The 19,523-nt window shown below is 47.1% G+C and overlaps 4 protein-coding genes across 7 annotated transcripts; 3 read left to right on the top strand and 1 right to left on the bottom strand.

The window, feature by feature from the left end:
- The first annotated feature begins 277 nt into the window (after positions 1-277).
- LOC1280764 (large ribosomal subunit protein eL31) lies at positions 278-2,027 on the top strand. The gene is made up of 3 exons (XM_320630.3): positions 278-427; positions 767-1,011; positions 1,115-2,027. The coding sequence occupies exons 2-3, from the start codon at positions 788-790 to the stop codon at positions 1,263-1,265; spliced, it is 375 nt and encodes a 124-aa protein (XP_320630.2). The 5' UTR covers positions 278-427; positions 767-787; the 3' UTR covers positions 1,266-2,027.
- On the bottom strand, positions 1,707-4,079 carry LOC1280765 (uroporphyrinogen decarboxylase). Of its 2 annotated transcripts, none has more exons than XM_320631.4 (2): positions 3,369-4,079; positions 1,707-3,191 (listed from the first exon to the last, which is right to left on the bottom strand). In XM_320631.4, the coding sequence occupies exons 1-2, from the start codon at positions 3,540-3,542 to the stop codon at positions 2,136-2,138; spliced, it is 1,230 nt and encodes a 409-aa protein (XP_320631.4). In that variant the 5' UTR covers positions 3,543-4,079; the 3' UTR covers positions 1,707-2,135. The 2 variants fall into 2 exon arrangements, with proteins under 2 accessions (XP_320631.4, XP_061515681.1); XM_061659697.1 differs by having other exon boundaries at positions 3,651-4,079.
- A 1,331-nt stretch (positions 4,080-5,410) lies between these two features.
- Positions 5,411-12,503, top strand: LOC1280767 (putative helicase MOV-10). The gene is made up of 5 exons (XM_061659696.1): positions 5,411-5,910; positions 9,422-9,854; positions 9,934-10,551; positions 10,859-11,900; positions 11,987-12,503. Exons 1-5 carry the CDS (start codon positions 5,874-5,876, stop codon positions 12,350-12,352), a joined length of 2,496 nt encoding a protein of 831 aa, XP_061515680.1. The 5' UTR covers positions 5,411-5,873; the 3' UTR covers positions 12,353-12,503.
- Positions 12,504-14,681: 2,178 nt separating this feature from the next.
- On the top strand, positions 14,682-18,511 carry LOC1280768 (E3 ubiquitin-protein ligase RMND5A). 3 transcript variants are annotated; one of them, XM_061659694.1, is made up of 4 exons: positions 14,682-15,740; positions 15,843-16,666; positions 17,254-17,408; positions 17,835-18,511. In XM_061659694.1, the coding sequence occupies exons 1-4, from the start codon at positions 15,605-15,607 to the stop codon at positions 17,896-17,898; spliced, it is 1,179 nt and encodes a 392-aa protein (XP_061515678.1). In that variant the 5' UTR covers positions 14,682-15,604; the 3' UTR covers positions 17,899-18,511. The 3 variants fall into 3 exon arrangements, with proteins under 3 accessions (XP_061515678.1, XP_061515677.1, XP_061515676.1); XM_061659693.1 differs by having other exon boundaries at positions 17,817-18,511; XM_061659692.1 differs by having other exon boundaries at positions 14,682-16,666.
- Positions 18,512-19,523: the final 1,012 nt, after the last annotated feature.

The raw sequence follows: 19,523 nt of genomic DNA, 5'->3' as shown, positions 1-19,523 counted from the left end.
ATTGCAGTTTGAGTAACAGATAACATATTTTAGCAGATTATAATCATTTCTAAAAAATTAGTTAACAATACGGAAAAATGCTCAAATGCTCGCAAAAGGTTCGTTAAATCTGTAATGAATTATTCTATTCATGACAAACTATCCAACAAACTTTTTGAAACTAGAATCATAATTTAGAACAAATCTTTTTAAAAAGTTTTTGAATTACTATAATAATAATTGACGATAATTTGTATCCATGCAACGGTTTCACGCAAGCATGCGTTTTTGTAAAACGCACACTTTAAACAGGCACCAGCTGTCAAGCGGGAACGCATGCTGCCTGCCCCAATGACAGCACGTGTCAAATTTCCACGTAAGCGTTCTTTCGTTTCCGGCATCGACGAGTGCTAGCGGACACATTTCGGTTAATTAAAAGAATTGCTCTGTAAGTTTTGTTTTTCGCTGCTAAAAGGCACCGTTTTGCGTGGATTGTGTGTGGAAAGAGGGAAAGCTTCGATGGCACATGAATGTTTGTCCGTCCGGTCGCGAGAATCACCGAAATTTGCCTCCGAAAGTGGGTGTTGTGTACGAAGCCGCTCGGTGATGGAACTGTCAACATGTATCGTCGGTGCCCTCACGGCTGGACTCCGGCTGGACTTCATGTGTTCCGATTCGCTCTCCTTTCCTAGCATTACGGTGTTCTTATTAAACCACACAAAATTTAGCACTGAGAATTGCCCGTATTAATGAAATCTGTATCGTTGCATGTATCGTTTGTTTGCAGTTTAATTAAACATCCTCCAAGATGGTTAAGGCCAAGCGTGAGAAGAAGCCAAAGTCGGCGATCAATGAAGTGGTGACACGGGAGTGCACCATCAACCTGAACCGACGCCTGCACAAGGTCGGCTACAAGAAGCGCTCCCCGCGAGCGATCAAGATCGTGCGCAAGTTTGCCGAGAAGGAGATGGGAACCACGGACGTTCGCATCGACACCCGCCTGAACAAGGCTATCTGGCACCGCGGAATCAGGTACGGACTCGCTTGTTGCTTTAACAAGCACGAATAAGCGGAAGTAGTACCTCGTCCTCCTGATACTAATACACATTTTCTGCTCTTTTCTCCGCTTGCACAGGAATCCACCTTTCCGCATACGCGTGCGCCTTTCCCGCCGCCGTAACGACGATGAGGACTCGCCCAACAAGCTGTACACGCTGGTCACGTACGTTCCGGTGCCCACGTTCAAGGAGCTGCAGACCGAGAACGTCGAATCGACGGAAGATTAAGCAGCAGGAGCCTGAGTCTGTAGGTGCGTGGAATCGACGGAGCTTTGTAAATAATCGAAGGCTCGGTTGGCTTCCACGGGTTTTTTTGGACAGTTCGTCGGACGTGTGCGAATAAAGAAGTGAGCGAAGAAGAGGAAAACAACAGCTAATCCCACTCTAAAAAAAACCCGCCAGTGTGTTCGTTTACTAGTTCGTTCGCTGTTTTCGTACCCGTTGCCGGTGGTGTGTGTGTGTTCTGTGAAAGCAAAATCTAATTGGAAAGTTGGAAACAGCAATTGAGATGATTCGATCCGCCAAAGTTACAAGTGATGATTGTGATGATGATGGTACTGAGATGGTTCTGTCTGTGCATCCTTGGATGTATGTTTGCTGAGGTCGCTTTACTTCGTTGCCAGGTGATCGGTAAAGTCTGTCCTAATCAAATGAGTAAGCAATGTTGCGTTTGATTTTAAGATGGCCACGCACCTTACATCCTTTTTTTATTGCAAAACATGTTAATTTTCTTCCCATAACAATAACAAAACGAAATGCCCCAACCCTGCCAAAAAGCATTGCAACGTGTTTCTTGGTCCCCCGCGTGTTGAGCTGAGTAGCGATAACGGTGAGGAGGCCGACTTCTTGCCAATCGCTCGTCATTGCAAAACCTGCCCTGAGAGATAGTAATGGCTTCGAGGCGATGTGATATTGTGCAATCCCTCAATGCAGCTGATAATCTTGTCTCACTTGGAAGCTAATTAAATGCAAATATATATCAAAACAAAATGGTTTTGTTTCTACGCGATGCACCATTTTCGAAATGGTACGCCACAGCAACTGGATCGCAAAGGGACACTGTTTGGGGACAGGAGGCGTTAACGGTTTGGGCACTTATCACAACGCATCGTGCACTGCCTGCACCAGCACGGACATGCTTTCGATCGGTGTCTGCGGGGTAATGCCGTGGCCCAGGTTGGCGATGTACCGATGCTTGCCAAACTTGCGCACCATCGTCAGCACCAGCTCGCGCAGCTCTTCCGGCGGTTTGTACATGTCCTGCGGGTCCAGGTTGCCCTGCAGCGTCACGTTCGGGCCGACCCGCTTGCGTGCCTCCTCCGGATCGATCGTCCAGTCCAGTCCGAGCACCTCGTACCCGGTTTGCGCCATCTCCTCCAGTGAGTGCATAGCGCCCTTAGCAAACAGCACCATCGGCACAGCTGGAACGCCCTCGTCGGCCAACTTCCGGAGCAAATCCACCCGGATGCGCTTCAGACAGGGCAGCGAGACGGAAAGAAACTGCTCCTTGCTCAGGTGGTCCGCACTGGATTCGAACACCTGCAGCATCTGGGCGCCGGCCTTCACCTGCATCACGAGATAGTCCACCACCTGGTCGGTGAGAATGTCCAGCAGCTTCTGGCTTGCCTCCGGATGGTCCGCCAGCCAGCCCTTTGCCTTGGACATCGTCTTGCTGCCTCCGCCCTCGATCATGTAGCCCATCAGGGTCCAGGGCGCGCCGGTAAAGCCGAACAGCGGCACCTTGCCCTCGAGCATGCGGCGCATCATCGTTATCGCCTCGCCGACGTACTTTAGCCGCTCGATCGTGCCGGTCTGATTGAGCCGGTCGAGATCGGCCGGACCGACGAGCGGTTCGGGCAGCACGGGGCCGACGCCCGGCTTCATTTCCACCGTAATTCCCAGCGCCTGCGGAATGACCAGTATGTCGGAAAAGATGATCGACGCGTCCAGGTCGAACCGGCGCAACGGCTGCATCGTCACTTCGCAGGCCAGCTCCGGCGTTCGGCAGACGGTGAAAAAGTCATGCTTCGCGCGCACCTCCTGGAACTCGGGCAGGTAGCGACCGGCTTGGCGCATCACCCACACCGGCACACGGTCGACCGGTTCGCCCCGGGCCGCACGCAGCAGATTGTCATTCTTTAGCGGAGGGAAGTCCTGCAAAAAAGGGAGAAAGAAAGCAGACGCAGGAAAGCGTTAGCAAGAGAAGCAGACTGACTTTCACTTCACAAAAGGGTATTATTCGGTCTGATTGTGGCAGATGTTACGAGGTATGCCGTCTTTAGGAAACCCCAATGTTAGACTTGTTTTTAGTACAATCGCTCCGTCACTTACGTCCCAGCCTACGCTGATACGAGCTTGCGGCAGCACCGGTGAAGACGGTTCCGGCTCGAACGGGGCAATGCCTTGCCGTGCCATGAGCGCTACGATCAGCGTGGCCGTCAGCAAGCCGCCCAAGAAACCGAGCAACAGACGCATCAACAGCAGACGACCGAACGATTCGACCATCGTGGCGAGGTTCCGACTAGCTAGGCAAATTACCAATTGACCGTGGGGAACTCGTTCTTCGAGCCGCTGTTGAACTCTCTAGTTGAACCTTATCAATTATGAGCGCACCTTTTCCATGATTTTGCGGGCCAACCAGTAGAATCACTAACGAAACACCAAACACCTACTAGATGCAGCGCAGCAGCAGCCTCGTGTGCGGTGAGATTACGAATTTAACTTTGCAGAGCCCCGGCAGAATTATCGCACACTTTCGTCGATTCGCGGCGGGGTTTTGCAACAACAGAAAAAGGAACAGAAAATAAATAAACGTATGCACCGATGTAATCGTGACAGTTCACTTTTCCGTGGTTAGGTGGCGCTCTAGCAATGATGCGAATGCGACAGACACGACACTCCTGGCTGCTCTGTCAAACAATTCGATGTTGTCGCGTAAGCGCTGGTGCTGGAGGTTGCATTGAACATTTGAACGAATTTTAAGGTCGCAGCGGAAATGGACGATGCCTACACACAGTAAATTACGCTCGGTAATGCTGGGCTCGGTCCTAAACAGTCTAAATATAATCAAATGATATCAGATATCTACTGTTAAAGCTTTTCGTTCATTTTCTTTAGAAATAACGCCATTTAAAGAAAGAACATTTAATCTTCCAATCATCACAAATAACTCAAATGACTCCTAAACGGGTTTGAATGCGTTCGGCATACACAGAATGCTCACCCCCCCCCCCTCCCCTCCTAAACCAGTTGTTAAGCAATAAAATCAAATTGCTTTTGTGATGGCAACATCTGTTGATGTCAGCTACGGGTTTCACAAGAGCTTTCATCGAAGCTTACAGAAGCTTCTACAGTGAGCTATGTCTTATTTGAGACCTTTCTCATTTGAAAAATCCCTTCTATTTAAACAGTTCTCACAGTTCCTTCATTTTCAGTACATTTTTGTTCTTTTAATTAGTAAAACCTTTGCCATCAGTACCCCTCCTATTTGTGTATGGTGGTGCAATGGTTATTGAAGGATGTGCTTCCGTATTCGCAGTTTCCTATAGCAACAGTCAAGGCTGCATACTGAATGTTCTGTCTCTTTATAGTTTATAGGGACTTTTCATTCATTTTCAAGCTCTCTTATTTCACAATCCCATCGCCTCTCAAATAAGAGAGAGAGAGAGAGTTGACTGTACTTTTAGTCGTTTAGGGCGGTGGCAACGCTTTTTCGCATGCGATTTTATCGGACGGCCTGTCAATTTTTATATGGGATTTGACAGATAACGTCGGACGACGAAATCGCACGTCCGACGTTATCTGTCCCATCCCATATAAACCTCGTCCGATAAAATCGCATCCGATGAGCGTTGCCACCGCCCTTAAGCTTAATTTGTGATGCTTGAGTAGTGAATCATGTCGCCAAGGCCGCAATAAATAGAAAAATAAAGCTAGAAAGAGAGAGAGAGAGAGAGAGAGAGAGAGAGAGAGAGAGAGAGAGAGAGAAAATTATACAGTAGAATAAGTACTGAGGGAGACAGGTAGAGAAAGAAGGAGAAAGACAAAATGAGAGAAATAAAGAAAGAAAAAGAGAGGCTCTGAGAGACATATAAACAAAGAGATTACTAGAGAGAGATAGAAAGTTCGTTACAGAAAATGGCAAAGACAGACAGAGAAAACGTTAAAGGGAGAGTAAGAGAAAGTCATATAGAGAATTTGAAAGGGTGAAAGTGAAAATGAATGATGAAGAGGAAGGGGGGGGGGGAGGGGAGAAGGGAAGAAAAACATACAGAAAAAATGAGAGAGATTGTTTACTGGACAACAAGAAAGACAAAGAAAGGAAATGTATGGAAACATGTCGAAACATGTGCTTTCTATCCAATAAATAAATGTATCGAGACTCACGAGCATTTCTGTCCCAAACATTATCTAAATCCCAACAGGATACACTTCCATAACAATATTTAAAAAAAAATGCACACACATATTTGTCCAGATGCACCGACTGTAGTTTACCCATTGTGCGGCTTCCATTGGCGGTTTCAGTTGTAGGGTGCATACACCGGCAATGCATACCGCTGCGGCACGTCGTTACGGTTGTGCTGTGTGGAAGAGCTAAGCGCCGAATGCGGACGGCTTGCCGGATCCGGCTCGTACTTGTGCGCGCGCGCGTCTGTGTATGTGTGTGTGTGAGTGTTTACTTAAAAGTGTCCCTAAACTCAGTGTTTAGAGCCGCGCTTTGGAAACAGTGAAGTGCGAAGTTTTCAAAATTGCTGATAAAAAAAAAGTCTCAAGTGCCCCGTGTGCTTGCTAGTTTCTTCTTCAAACATTCCGCAGTAAGCTGCGCCCTCCATCATGACAGGCGAACAACGAGCAACAACAGCCAGAGGAGGTAGTGGAACAGCCATTTCAAAGTATTCGTAGTGCTACACACACACACACACACGCACACACATCCGGAAGATGCAAGGATGTGTGCTGCCAATTTTTATCACTAAAGCTGATCGTTAACAGCTAATCATGCAAATGGATTTACAGTGCAAGATTACAAACCGATAATTGATCGCCGATGAGTCACCTTTTCCGCTCGATTCCCGTGTTTTTTATGTTCATCGCGAGAGTAGAGTTGGGGGATCCCCTCTCGCAATTTTGTGTTTTTTTGTTCTACCTTTTGTTCCGCGTTGTTTACTTTTATTTTTGCATGCTTTTTTGCGAACGTATTGCGAACGGCTGTATGGATACAAATAATCACTCACACCACGTTATCTGCCGTGCTCTACCCTTTGCAAGCGCTTTGTTGCGCTCTCTTTCTCGTCAACACCCCACAACGTCGTTGTCGTCGCACGATTGATAATTCGTATTTTCCAACAAGTGCAACCATGTTTCCGTTGCCATGGGCGACAACACTCAACCGTCAATACCGCGGGAAGTAGCTGGTGTAGTCTTGCGGTGTAGTAAACATTTGGAACCGATTTCTATTGGGGTGTGCACCATCTTGTACTTACATCGCCCTAATCCGCGTGCTTAGTGCTTAATCCGAACTGACTTAAGCTTTAACCGTCTGTTTACTTTACACAGGTTTACTTGAATCGATCGAGAGGTAGTAAACAATATTGAAAATGAAGTCAGTAGATAGTCAAAAACAACGAATCAAGCCGATACCGGTAGTAGAAGATCCAGGGCGCGTGGAATTGTGGATGTTGTAATTACTTCTACATCACGTTTAAGCGCGCGAACGTACGGGCATTGCGCGACGCTTATCGCACTTGATTTCGCGTACGGGCTTGATTCCACCGTTTGATGACGGCGGCGAAACAATGTGCGCCTATATGTGCCGTGGACAACACACACACACACACACACACACACAGACTGTGCGTCTCCAACACAGCTTTGATGAATTTAAGGAGGGAAGAAGGGTGGTTAAAGGGGAGGATAGGAATTATATGTGATAGAATCTCAGGCCCGTGATCGCGTACCGGTTTTAATGATCTTCTGAAAGTATCGGGCGTGTGTGTATACTTCACAACGTAAAGAGATGTGAACAGCAAAGCGCTGCACTTTTGGTAGTCAAGTAGCGTTGACGCTTTCGTTCTGCGCCATCAGCAGCTGTGTAAAGATCTTACAGCAGTTTTGGTGGATGCTGCAAAACTAAGCGCGCAACAGACTAATCACTGATTGCTAACGTTGGAAAAGCCCAATTTGCTCGGGAAATTTTACCCCTATTTCTCTTTTACCCGTGGATTATTTTTCCCTGAATTCAAAAGTACCCAATTAGGTATATGCCTGGCTGTAATATTTCTGTTTTGATTTGTTTTGTGTCCTCAATCCTTTCCTTGGGCTCTCTTGTCCCGAAACGCACTAAAACAATCGCGATTCTACTTTGTACCCTATCGCTGGCGTCTTAGCGATTTAAAGATCGCACACCATCAGCACTCTCAACCAACCACTCTCAAGGGTCTCAAGGGTCTTTCTACCTCCGGTTGAATCATCATTGCTGCTGCATCAGCTTTCTTGACCTTCCTTCTCTGCTTCATGTTATGTTAATGCGTATTATGCTTTATGCTTTGTAGACAGAAAACAATCGCCTTCATGCTTTCTTTCCTCTCTAACCAGTAACACGCTCACAGAAGATTGGTGTTTGGTGCTAGCGTAAACAAAGCGCATTTACAGCTTCTTCAATTTCCATCTGGTTGAAGCGATGTTGCTGCTTTGGAAATTGTCAACAAAATCAATGGAATGATCGGTTGATGTGGATTGAATTAACACTTGAAACATGTTCATGTGTTTTTTTTTCTTTTGTTCAGTGAGAACGTTAATGCCATAATGTTTCAAACAAATTCAACGTAAATTTAAAACTTACATAAATTAATTTCAAACAGAGCCACAAAAATAAACCAAAAAATATTATGTGGATCATAAGGACCAAAGTAAATATGTTATGATTACTTTTTGAATTCGATCATGGAGCGGTTAGCCATTGTTTGGTTGCTTTGATCCTTGATGGTTGTTAGAAATCTGTCTCTTTTCCCAACATCATCGCTTTTGTGACGCGAATCGATGACTCTGACTCTGATCGGTATCCAGAGGTGTTTTGATGAAGAAACGTGCAAACTCGGATGTGGTTCGATTCTCATCCCAGCAAATGCCACCGCGTAGCAAGGGTTCTTTTTTTAATCCAATTTAATAGTAAAATAAGTACACTTAATCATTTTATGTGTACAATACCCCGCCAGCCGTGGTTAGATTACATTTACCCGTTGCAACGATTGATTTGTTATCTGGTTGAGTGGTAGGAACCGGATCTTCTTCTTCTTCTTCTTCTTTTAATTATGGTGCAACGTCCATAGTGGGTTTATGGATCTGTATCAGCAGTCATACATGGATTTGGATCTATCTATGACCTTTTATCTGTGCTTTTCGCATGGCTAGATTGTCCCAATCTTTCAGCCGGAAGTTGGATGGAATAAAACCTGTGATAAGCTTTCCGTAACATGTACCTACACTTCTGTACTACTTCACCATGTATGTGTGTTTTTAATGTGTGTAATGATTTCGAGGACCGTTTGAATCGAAAACCAGTTAACCCTCTATTCCCGGCACCCTGCTACCCGGGTAGCCAATTCGATTTTGATTGCTTATTTCTCTGATTCTAAGAGTCCGATTGACTTCAAATTTGAAATGTTTGTGTCAACCATTGAAGGCCTATAACTTTTGAATGCGTAATCCAATATTGATGCAATAATGTGATGAAAATTGAATAAATTAATGTGGTTTCTATTACTGTGCATCGATTGGTTCAACTTGCTACCGTTTGTTTATATGTTATAGCTTTTCAAAGTTGACAGGATTTTTCAGGGTTTTCCAATGGTTCTCATAGTTGTGGGACACTTCCTTGACTCTTTGTTATTGGAAGTGAACTTCAAATGATGGAAATTGAACTCTCTGGCACCCTTTTTCAGACTCCTTGGAAATTCGTATTGGATTTGTCTAACAAGGATGCTATAGAGTCCAATTCCCAATTCCCATAAGGAAGTTTCAATAAAAACCGTTACAACTGCACCTGTCATCATAATTTTATAAAAATGCTTTATTGCGACAAAAGCAAACCTTCATAAAATGGTATCTATCGATGAGTTGTGTTGAATATACATTATAAAGAGACATTATGTGTGAATTTTAGTTGATGTTAGTGTCTTTCTACCAGGAAGGGTCATAATGTAACTGTACGGTGCTTACTATGCAATTGAGTAATGTCCATCGTCTGCCATCTTAAGCCCTAATCTTACACACCACAATGACGATCGCCTTAGAGTCGTACTGAATGCGACCGAAGGGTCCCCTCCTGTTCGATTACCATTCCCTCCCCAAATTTAAATCACCTTTTCAACTTCCCCTTTCAGGTAAGCCAGCACGACAAAGTCGCAAAAGTCACCTCAAACGGACCGGCACGACACGCTGCCTCCTACAATGGGTCGAATCGGCGATAAACATTCCCGAGAGCAGGACGCCGCAGATAGTGCCGAAGCCCGTCTTCCGCATGACGGTCGAGTTCAGCATTACCCAGTCGATGATTACGATCAAGGTGCAGAACTTTTGCTCCCAAATACTGATACTACGCTCCATCTACCTCTACTACGAAACGAGCAAACGTGTCGTCCTGTTCGGGGGCGTCCTGCGCATGGTGCCCGGCTACGAGTTTGCGATGGAAAAGGAGATCCACGAAAAGGAGGATCGCTCGTACCATGTGGTATTCCTTTCCGATCTGCTCGGCACACCGTACCGGTTGCGGGAAACCGTCATGATTCATCTATTGTCGCCGAGAAAAGCGCGCGGGTAAGCAATGAAACATTGCTAACAACACACACACACCAAAAAAAACCGGTGCTAAACGATCGATCGCGTATACTTTTAGCCCCCCGCTGACACTGTCCAAGCTCCCCGTGTTCCCGGTGCCGGAGTACGTGCAGGAAGTGTATCTGTACGGCTTTCTGGAGAATCCACACTACAGCCGCAACGCTTCGCTGTGGCTGGAGCGGCTGAAAGCGTACCGCGCGAAGCAACTGAACGCGGACAATCTGACCGACTATCTGCGATCGCTGGACCAAATTGACGAATTTGACAGCCACCTGCAGATGCTGCGCTACACGGTAGAGAACGGCACGCTGGAGGAACGGCTGCCGAAGGAATACGTTCTTACGATCGACCAGTTCAAGGTGCCGCCCGTCCTGCTCGAGGTCGGCAGCCACGTGCAGGTAAACTGTGGTGTGATCGGTCGGAACAGCGGTCCCACCATCGTACGGGGCACGATCGTCGAGCGCAGCTCCATTATACTGATCGAGACAGAAACGCCGCTCAAAACGTTACGCTCGCTGAAGATCGAGTTTCCGCTGAACCGCCTCCAGTACAAGCTGGAGTATACGGCGCTTGTACACATGAGCCGGCTCGATTTTAGCAGCATCCTGTTTCCGAAGATCGAAAGCGCGAAACCAAAAACGCCTGCCAAAACGTTCAACGATGCGGTTATTACGGAGTAGGTATTTTTGGGGGTTGGGCTTCGTTCGTTATGCTAGCTCCGAAGTTTTCTGGAATCGATACATGATAGTAGGTCCGGAACCAGTTTCCGGAACCGATTCCGGAATTGGTACCGAAATCAGAATCGAAAACGGCTTCGAAATTGGAATCCGCTCCGGATTCGGAATCAGATTCGAATTCGAAATTGGAATCGGCTCCGGAATTTATTTCAAACACGAAATCAGAATCGGGAAGGTCCGATTCCAAGCTCCCCACCACTGATGCGCTATACGTGAGTCATTCCTTTCATCTCGTCTCATCCGCAGGTTCAACTGGTTCCAGTCATGCATTGCCGAGAATGAGCAGCAAACGCAGGCTATCAAAAACATCGTCAATCGGACGGCCTACCCCGCACCGTACATACTTTTCGGGCCACCCGGCACGGGCAAAACCTGCACCATCGTCGAAGCGGTACTGCAGATCTGGAAGATGCGGCCCAAGTCACGCATCCTCGTAACGGCCACGTCCAATTATGCCTGCAACGAGCTGGCGAAGCGGCTGCTCAAGTACGTCACCGTGAACGATCTGTTTCGCTACTTTTCCCAAACCTCCCAGCGGGACATTAACGGGATGGATCTGAAGGTGGTGCAGGTATCGAACATGCACTACGGCGTCTACGAAACGCCGGCCATGCAGGACTTTGTGCAGACGCGCATTCTCGTCTGCACCGTCATGACCAGCGGGCGGCTGCTGCAGCTGGGGGTGGATCGGTCCATGTACGATTACATCTTCATCGACGAGTGTGGCAGCTGCCGGGAGCTGAGCGCCCTCGTACCGATCGGGTGCGTGGGAACGGATACGACCAACAACAGGCTGCAGGCGAGTGTCGTGCTGGCCGGTGATCCGCTGCAGCTCGGGCCCGTCACGCGCATGCCGTATCTGCGCGATACGCCCCACAACTCGTCGCTGCTGGAGCGGCTGATGAAGCGGCCGGTCTATCAGAAGGATGCCAACAACAACGAGTACAGCCCGCACATGGTGACGAAGCTGCTGGACAACTACCGGTCGCACGAGTCCCTGTTTCGGTTTTCCAACCAGCAGTTTTACGACGCGGAACTGCGGGCCAAGGGCGACCCGACGATAACGCACTGGGCCGTGAACTGGCACCATCTGCCCAATCGCAAGCTCCCGATGCTGTTCCACTCGGTGGTCGGCTTCATGCAGCAGGACTCCATCTCGCTCAGCTACTGGAACGTGCAGGAAGCGCAGCTGGTGTACCAGTACGTGCAAATACTGATGAAGGAGGAAATTAACGGTCAAATTGTGCGGCAAGAGGACATTGGCATCGTGACGCCCTATTCGAAGCAGGTAAATGGGATTGGAAAAGGGAGCCGCTACATACCATGCGCCTCTCTAGCACCACACCTCTCTTACCGTCTTTCATTTCTTCTCAGGTGGAGTTCATTAAGAACGGGCTGTCCACGCTCGGGCTGGACAACATTGAGGTCGGCTCGGTGGACCAGTACCAGGGGCGGGAGAAACCGGTCATCATCATATCGGCCGTACGGTCCAATCGCACCACGGTCGGATTTTTGGCCGACCCGCGACGGCTCAATGTCGCGCTGACCCGCGCCCAGGCACTGACGATCGTCATCGGCAATCCGGAAAACTTGATGAGAAACGTCACGTGGTACAACTTTTTGAAAATGATGAAACAAAACCGCGCCATCACGGGCATCAGCTTTACCCTGACCAAGCGCCATCTGGTGCCGGTGGAGGAAGGTGGAGGCGAAACTATGGACGGGTTGGATTTCGCATAGCGCACGTTTCGCCGGATGGACCTTACAGATGTGGACAGATTTATTTTCTTTACGTTGTTATTGCTTAAGCAGAGATTATTTACCCATAACGATAAAACATATTCTTATACAACTTTAACGAATACAACGGTAGGTTTCCGTTTGAAATCAATGTTTGGTGAGAATTGGTTTTTTTCTGTGGCTGCGATAAGCTTTATCGATGACATCATTGCAGAGAAAGAAAGGCTTTAAGGCTCTATAAATTGAATCTTTTTAGAAAATCAAATATCGAAATAACATCCCTACCCGCAAAATTCCGTTAAATGCTTTCTAATGATGCCTTGTAATTGACGGCGAATGGAAAGCGATTAGCAGTGCATTTAGCAGTGATTAAATGCCATATTTCGTTTTGAATTTGAAATTGGAGTTTGCAACTGCCAAAAGAAAACCACTTTGCAAGCGTCTTCAACACTGCACTATTGTAGTGATTCCCAGAGATATGAGTGTGAGATTCGATGGCTTACTTACTTACTTATCCGGCGCTACAACCGCTTTGCGGTCTTGGCCTGCCTCAGGAGTGTCCGAAACCGCTCACGGTCTCGCGCCTTCGTCTGCCAGTCCGTTATCCCGGCCTTAATGGCGGACGCCTCCACGCCATCTTGCCACCTCAATTTGGGCCTACCACGCCTCCTCTGTCCTTGTGGACGGCCTAAAAAGACTTTACGGGCTGGGTCGTCCGTTTCCATGCGTACAACATGGCCAGCCCACCGGAGCCTGGCGAGCTTAATACGCTGTACGACAGTGAGGTCGCCGTACATCTCGTATAGCTCGTCATTATAGCGGCTCCTCCATTGTCCTTCCACACATACGGGGCCAAGTATCCTTCTGAGCATCTTCCTCTCGAACGCGGCTAAGAGGGCTTCGTCAGATTTGGACAGTGTCCATGTCTCAGAGGCGTATGTGAGTACTGGTACTATATAGGTACTATATAGTCCCAGCTTCGTCCGTCGCGACAGGTTCTTTGAGGTGAACTGCTTTTTCAGGCTGTAGAATGACCGGTTGGCAGCCAGCATCCTTGCGCGCAACTCAACTTCCATACTGTTGTCGTTGCTGACCTTTGACCCAAGATAGGTGAATTCTGGGACGACTTCAAAAGTGCGTTCACCTATCTGTACATCACGCCTACGTAGATTTGGATTATTTATTGGTAGGTCCGCTGATGTTGCCACCATCAGTTTGGTCTTTGCCTCGTTTATCTGCAATCCGAGGTTCTCTGCCGCCTGCTCAATCCCTTGGTAGGCTTCTGCTACATAGGAGAGCCGCAGACCAATGATGTCTATATCATCAGCGTATGCCAGGATCTGGGTTGACTTATAGAAGATGGTTCCCGTAGTCTCCACCCTCGAGTCGCGGATGGCCCTCTCTAGCGCCAAGTTGAATAGGAGACAGGCAAGCCCGTCCCCCTGGCGCAGACCCTTGGTGGTAGCAAAAGGTCCTGAGAGTTTTCCATCCACCCTCACCTGGCATGTGACGTTGGTCATAGTCATTCTAACTAGCCTTATCAGTTTGGCCGGGATTCCAAATGAGCTCATAGCGTCGTACAGTTTTACCCTGGCTATGCTATCGTATGCGGCTTTGAAATCTATGAATAGATGGTAAGAGATTCGATGGCATGGTTTTTTTTAAAAGGTATCGTTTTAATTTTGCTTTTATTTTGTTGTTTATACTAATGCCAAAAACTATTAGTTTAAATAGAAACAAATACAAAAAAAAGAAAAGAAGTTACACACCACACCCATAGAGAAATCAGTATTTGAACACACGCTTTCTTGGTTCGGAACCAAAAGCGTTGACACTGCTCTATTTGGCAGTTACATATGTGAGAGAGCAAAACCGGTATGTAAACAGATTACGATGGTGGCATGCTATCTTATCTCGTTGAATTCAAAATCTGAAACCATTTCGAAGAGAACCCGTAACAACCGTGAAAGTTTTGGTTGAAATCTTTATTCACCTTCTAAGGCGACTAAGGTCTTTAATGCCTTCTTAATGGCTTCAACCCGTTTAATCCTGGGTGTGATGCCATTAACAGCTTTTAAGATCAAAATAAAACCATTTTCAAAAGGCACAATTTTGCATTTTTTTACGTTATGTTCAACATGCACAAAGAAAAACAATATTTTCTGCCTTGTTTTCATGGGAAATGATTCAACATAACCTTTGCCACTGAAATTCAACTATCCTAAAATATGTTCTAAACTTAAATTCAAATATTCCGCATACATTGTGTTGGGTGGCAACCCCTGCACTTCACTTTTGCGCTGTACAAGAGCTGTCAACTTGCCAGTACCATCGGCAGCTTCCCACCGTGCCTTGCCACAGCAAAGTACGAACAACAATAATAGCAAAAGTAATCATTGGGATGGAAAGTGGCTGGTTTCGGAAATAAGTCCTCGCAGCGAAAATTTCCTCTCGTACTGCTGGGTTCACTTTTCCTCGGGCACTGGCGCATCGAAGGCATCGCGAAACTTGAGTGGAAGTGAGTGGAATGATCTCTGCATAAACAGTGAAGGAAACGATGAGCACGGTATAACTTGTGGTGGCGTAAAATATCGCAATTATCTATCGGGGAACGCACAGTGTAATACGCAACTCACGGGCCACGGAGGAAAGGGCCACCTCTCTGCTCTAACAAAGTGCCACTGTGGAAGCGGACTGCTATGTAGGACTGTGCGTTATTTACGTGTCGAAAGTTATTGTGCTCTTCTTGTGCCATCCAAGTGGCCCCGTGTGGTGGACTGTGGTGCTGTGTCGTGTGGTTCGGGAGTGAGGGCTACTGCGGTGCTTCTTTGTTGTCTGTATTATGTGTGCGGAGCCCCAGAAAGGTGGCGCAAACGGGTAGAGACGGAAGCATAAATAACACATCCATGAGTGAACGAGAGGCGAACGCAAGCACTGGTGCAAGTGTGTGTGTTGTTTTGCCACTGCTGCTGGTCGAAGGAAGCGAGCGCTCGTTGCTGCTGTCCCCCTGCTGACCATCAATCGCTGCCCCCCCCCCCCGCCTGCCTGTCACTTTCTTTTCGTCCGCCTCGTCCCGCCCCCGGATCGGTTGGTGGAAAATTCCCTCTGCACGGAGGCACACAATTCCACCTGCAACCAGTGAACTCTCTTGTTGTTGGAGTGTTGTTGAAAGTAAAATAGTAAAAAGCGTCACCCAGTCAGCGTTCCTGCCGTTCCGTGTCCGTTGGAGCAACTTTACCCCTGTCCCATACGATGGATTCCTGTGCTGCCGTCGAGAAGGAGGTGGAGAAGGTGATCAACAAATTTTCCGCTATTAACGATCACTCCCAGCGCATCATCGGCGATGTGATTTCGCTGATCGAGAAGCTTCGTTCGTCCATCGCGGAAGGTAAAGCGGGCGTTCAGCGCTCCTCCCCATATTTGCCCTCTCATCTGGTGCAGAAATGTATAAACACTCCATTCCCTCTCCCCCCACCCCTTCCACTTTTAGGTAACCCCGACAGCAAAGTTACGGCCGGCCAGGTGGACGTGCTGAACGAGGCGCTCAGCAAGACGAAGGACAAGCTGCACCGTCTCACGACCGAGCACCGCGACCTGCACGGTACGGTCAGCAAGGTGGGCAAGGCGATCGACCGCAACTTTGTCGCCGACTTTACGGCCACCTCGCGCACGGACGTGTTCCAGACGGAGCGCAACGTGATGCTGCTGAACAAAATCATGGCCCAGCACTTCTACCGCCAGGGCATGGACGACGTGGCGGACGCACTGATCAAGGAGTCGGGCCTGCCGGCGGAGGACATCGTGCCGGAACCGTACGCCGAGCTGCACCGCATCTGGGAGGCGATTCACACCGGCAATCTGGCACCCGCCCTCGACTGGGCCGCCCGCTACTCGGCCGAGCTGGATGCGCGCAACAGCACGCTCGAGTTCAAGCTGCACCGGCTGGCGTTCATGCAGATACTGAACGGCGGGGTGCAGGCGCAAACGGATGCGATCGCGTACGCCCGCTCCAACTTTGCCAAGTTTGTGCGGCGCTTCGAGAAGGACATCCAGATCCTGATGGGGACGCTGATCTACCTGCAGATCGGCATACACAACTCACCGTACAAGTACCTCACCGCGCCGGAGATGTGGATCGAGACGGCGGACGTGTTCCTCAAGGATGCCTGCCAGCTGCTGGGCATCAACAAGGATTCGCCCCTGTCCGTGATCGTGAACGCGGGCTGTACCGCGCTGCCCGCGCTGCTCAATCTCAAGCAGGTGATGATGTCGCGCCAGGTGACGGGCATCTGGAACGGTCGCGATGAGCTGCCTGTAAGTATTGGTTCTGTAGGGAAAAGGACGATAGTGTGGGGCACTACACTCAGCTGTTTCGCTGTTCTTTGCTAATTCTTGACTAGTTCGTTAGCTATACGTTCGATATACTACGATCAAATTAATCGAAACAATTTACAGCTTCAAATTCCGGACTTTTGGCATGTTTTTATTGAATTTCTAGTTCTAGTTCAAATCTAGTTCCAAAAATGGCTTAAGTGTCCGTAATTCGAAGCAATACGCTATCACACTTGAGGACATAACTTCCTTTTCTTGAGCAACAATGGCCGTCGGCTGTCTTAGGCTAAATAACAATATAATGAAAATGCGATTCGTGCAATCATACAAAACATCTGTTTGTTGAACCAATATAATGAAAAGTGCGTTCTCTTAACATGACAGACCTTGTCTTTAAACTACGTTTGGAATTGTAACATTAATTTTAAAATTATACACTTTTTTTAAATAATTGCTATCCAAACATGCGTGTTTACTTGTACCTTCTGCGCACAAACTCTTTACAATACAATATTATGCTAAATAACTGTTTTAATATAACAAATCTTTTAATTCGTACCTTCTTCCAGATCGAAATTGAGCTAGAGCCGGACAATCGGTTTCACTCCATCTTCGCTTGTCCCATTCTGCGGCAGCAGAGTTCGGAAGACAACCCGCCGATGAAGCTGCTGTGCGGTCACGTCATATCCCGCGATGCGCTTAACAAACTTAGCAATGGACCGATGTAAGTGCAGCATTTTCTCTCGCAAACAAAACACACACACACACACACTTCCTACCCTATGTTACTGGCCTTTTTTAATGCTTTCTACACTATTTCCTCTTGACCAGTATTCCGTTTGCAATCGTTTGCGTATATTTAAACAGCAAAAACAAAAAAAACATAAAACATAATCTTGTTCACCTTTAATTTTCTTTTCCTTCTCGTTCTATCGATCGCGGACGGCGCCGGTGCCACCAAAAACACGACGACATCGCTGCCCGTGTGACTCTCGCTCAACCGTTCAAACACTGCTCCCAACTCTGCTCTCCTCTTCCAATCCCTTTTTCCTTTTTTTGCACCTTTTTTACCATCTTTGCTCACTTGGGTGTAAAACACCCTACGACACACACAACGACACGCTAATTGTAGCATGAACAATACTTTCAGATTAAAGTGTCCCTACTGCCCCATGGAGCAGTGCCCATCGGATGCCAAGCTGATCTACTTCTGAGCGCACCCGCTGCTACCCCTCCCACTAGACTCCCCTCCCCATCCAGCTAGCGCAATTAGAATCGAGATGGTACGCGATGGATCGCGTGGTTTAGGAAGTAGCGAATGGAAATTGGGAAGAAAATGTAGCTTTGTAGCTTGTCCAGTGAAGATGCATGGAACGGCGGCACCACTAGTGTTTACTGCACACCTCGCTCGAACTGAAGGGGGGGAATATTAGGCGACACGGTATAGGGAGTATTTGTTGAACGATGCAAAACACAATGGTAAAATTGGACGAATGCGCCAGAATAATTTCGTTAAAGATGGCACCAAACGCCAAGCTGATAAATGGCTCGAAAAAAAGATGGATGTGTTCGGAGAGAGGGAGAGAGGGAACATAAAACTCCCAAACGTTTAGTTGGCGCGCTGTATGCGCAGTAGGCTAGCGGAATGTAGCTGTGGAAACGATATAGAAAGAAAGCAAATGAAGAAAACACAAAGGATTGGCAAACACATTGGATAGCATGCCTGGCAAACTTCTTCCAGTAGTAGGCGCGTTTATTATTCGCTGTATGTTCATTTAGATTTGCTGTTGTTTGTGTTTATACTCATATATTCGCATAAAAAAACACGTTCATAGAGCTAGAGAGTGAGAGAGTGGGAAAGAGAGAAAGAACCCTTTCCAAGGTGATGAATGTTACAAATCACAAGATTTAACTGATGTTTGTGTATAAGTCGTACCTTCTTTTTTTAAATTATTATTACCCTAAAATGTGTGCGTGTTTTTATTCTTTACTGCTGTGTCAAAAAAGGTGTTTAATTCCTGCTAAGATTTATAAGTTTCCATGTTTTTTTGGATGGTGTTGCTTGCTAACATGCTCTAAAAGAGAACGTGAATTAGGGGAAATGTGTAATTCAATTTAAAAAAAAGAAGCTCCTGTCGCAAAACAGAAAGAGTCCGTGGCCGCAACGGAGAAAAGGAAAGATTAGGAAGCTAATGGAAAAAGCAAAAAAAGTAGGATTGTAGAGGGAGAGAGCAACACAGCGATAGTGAGAAGGGACGATAATCGTACGCGCAATGAATGGAATGGATACGCAACCGAAATGAATGGACCGTGCAGCGCGCAGTGGAGTTGCTCTTGTGGTGACGGCGGCGGTGGTGGTGGTGGTGGTGGTGTGGAGGGGATGAAGCGCAAGAAAGGCTGTAAATATATGTATAAAACAAATATATTATATTTTTACTGACGACAAATAAAAACAAAACAAACAACACACGAGTATTATATGGGAAACCAGCAGGCATGAACATTTCAAACAACAACACGAAGCTTGTTTAAAAGAAAGTCGATTTTTTGTTTGATTGAAGTTTGCTTTCTTTTATCCGTTTATTACTCGCTCGCCAATAGCCAATAAGGGGGAGGGGGGATTTATGTGCTTTCGTTTAACAATTTAGGATTTTCTCTAAATTTAGAATCATACAATTCCACGCAAAAAACACATGTACGGTACGTCCCCCTTCCACACCCAATACTTTTTCCCATAATATGCATTATTCGCGTTAATCATCGTCGTTATTTTTTTGCCTTTTTATTTTCCACTCTTAACATATTTTTATGCTTCTTTTCCTCCGTCCACCAAAAAAAA

This window comes from Anopheles gambiae, chromosome 3 (genome assembly GCF_943734735.2).
Source record: "Anopheles gambiae chromosome 3, idAnoGambNW_F1_1, whole genome shotgun sequence".
Lineage (NCBI taxonomy): Eukaryota > Metazoa > Arthropoda > Insecta > Diptera > Culicidae > Anopheles > Anopheles gambiae.
The sequence above is the reverse complement of the archived record's forward strand: the minus strand, read 5'-3'. Positions and strand labels throughout refer to the sequence as shown.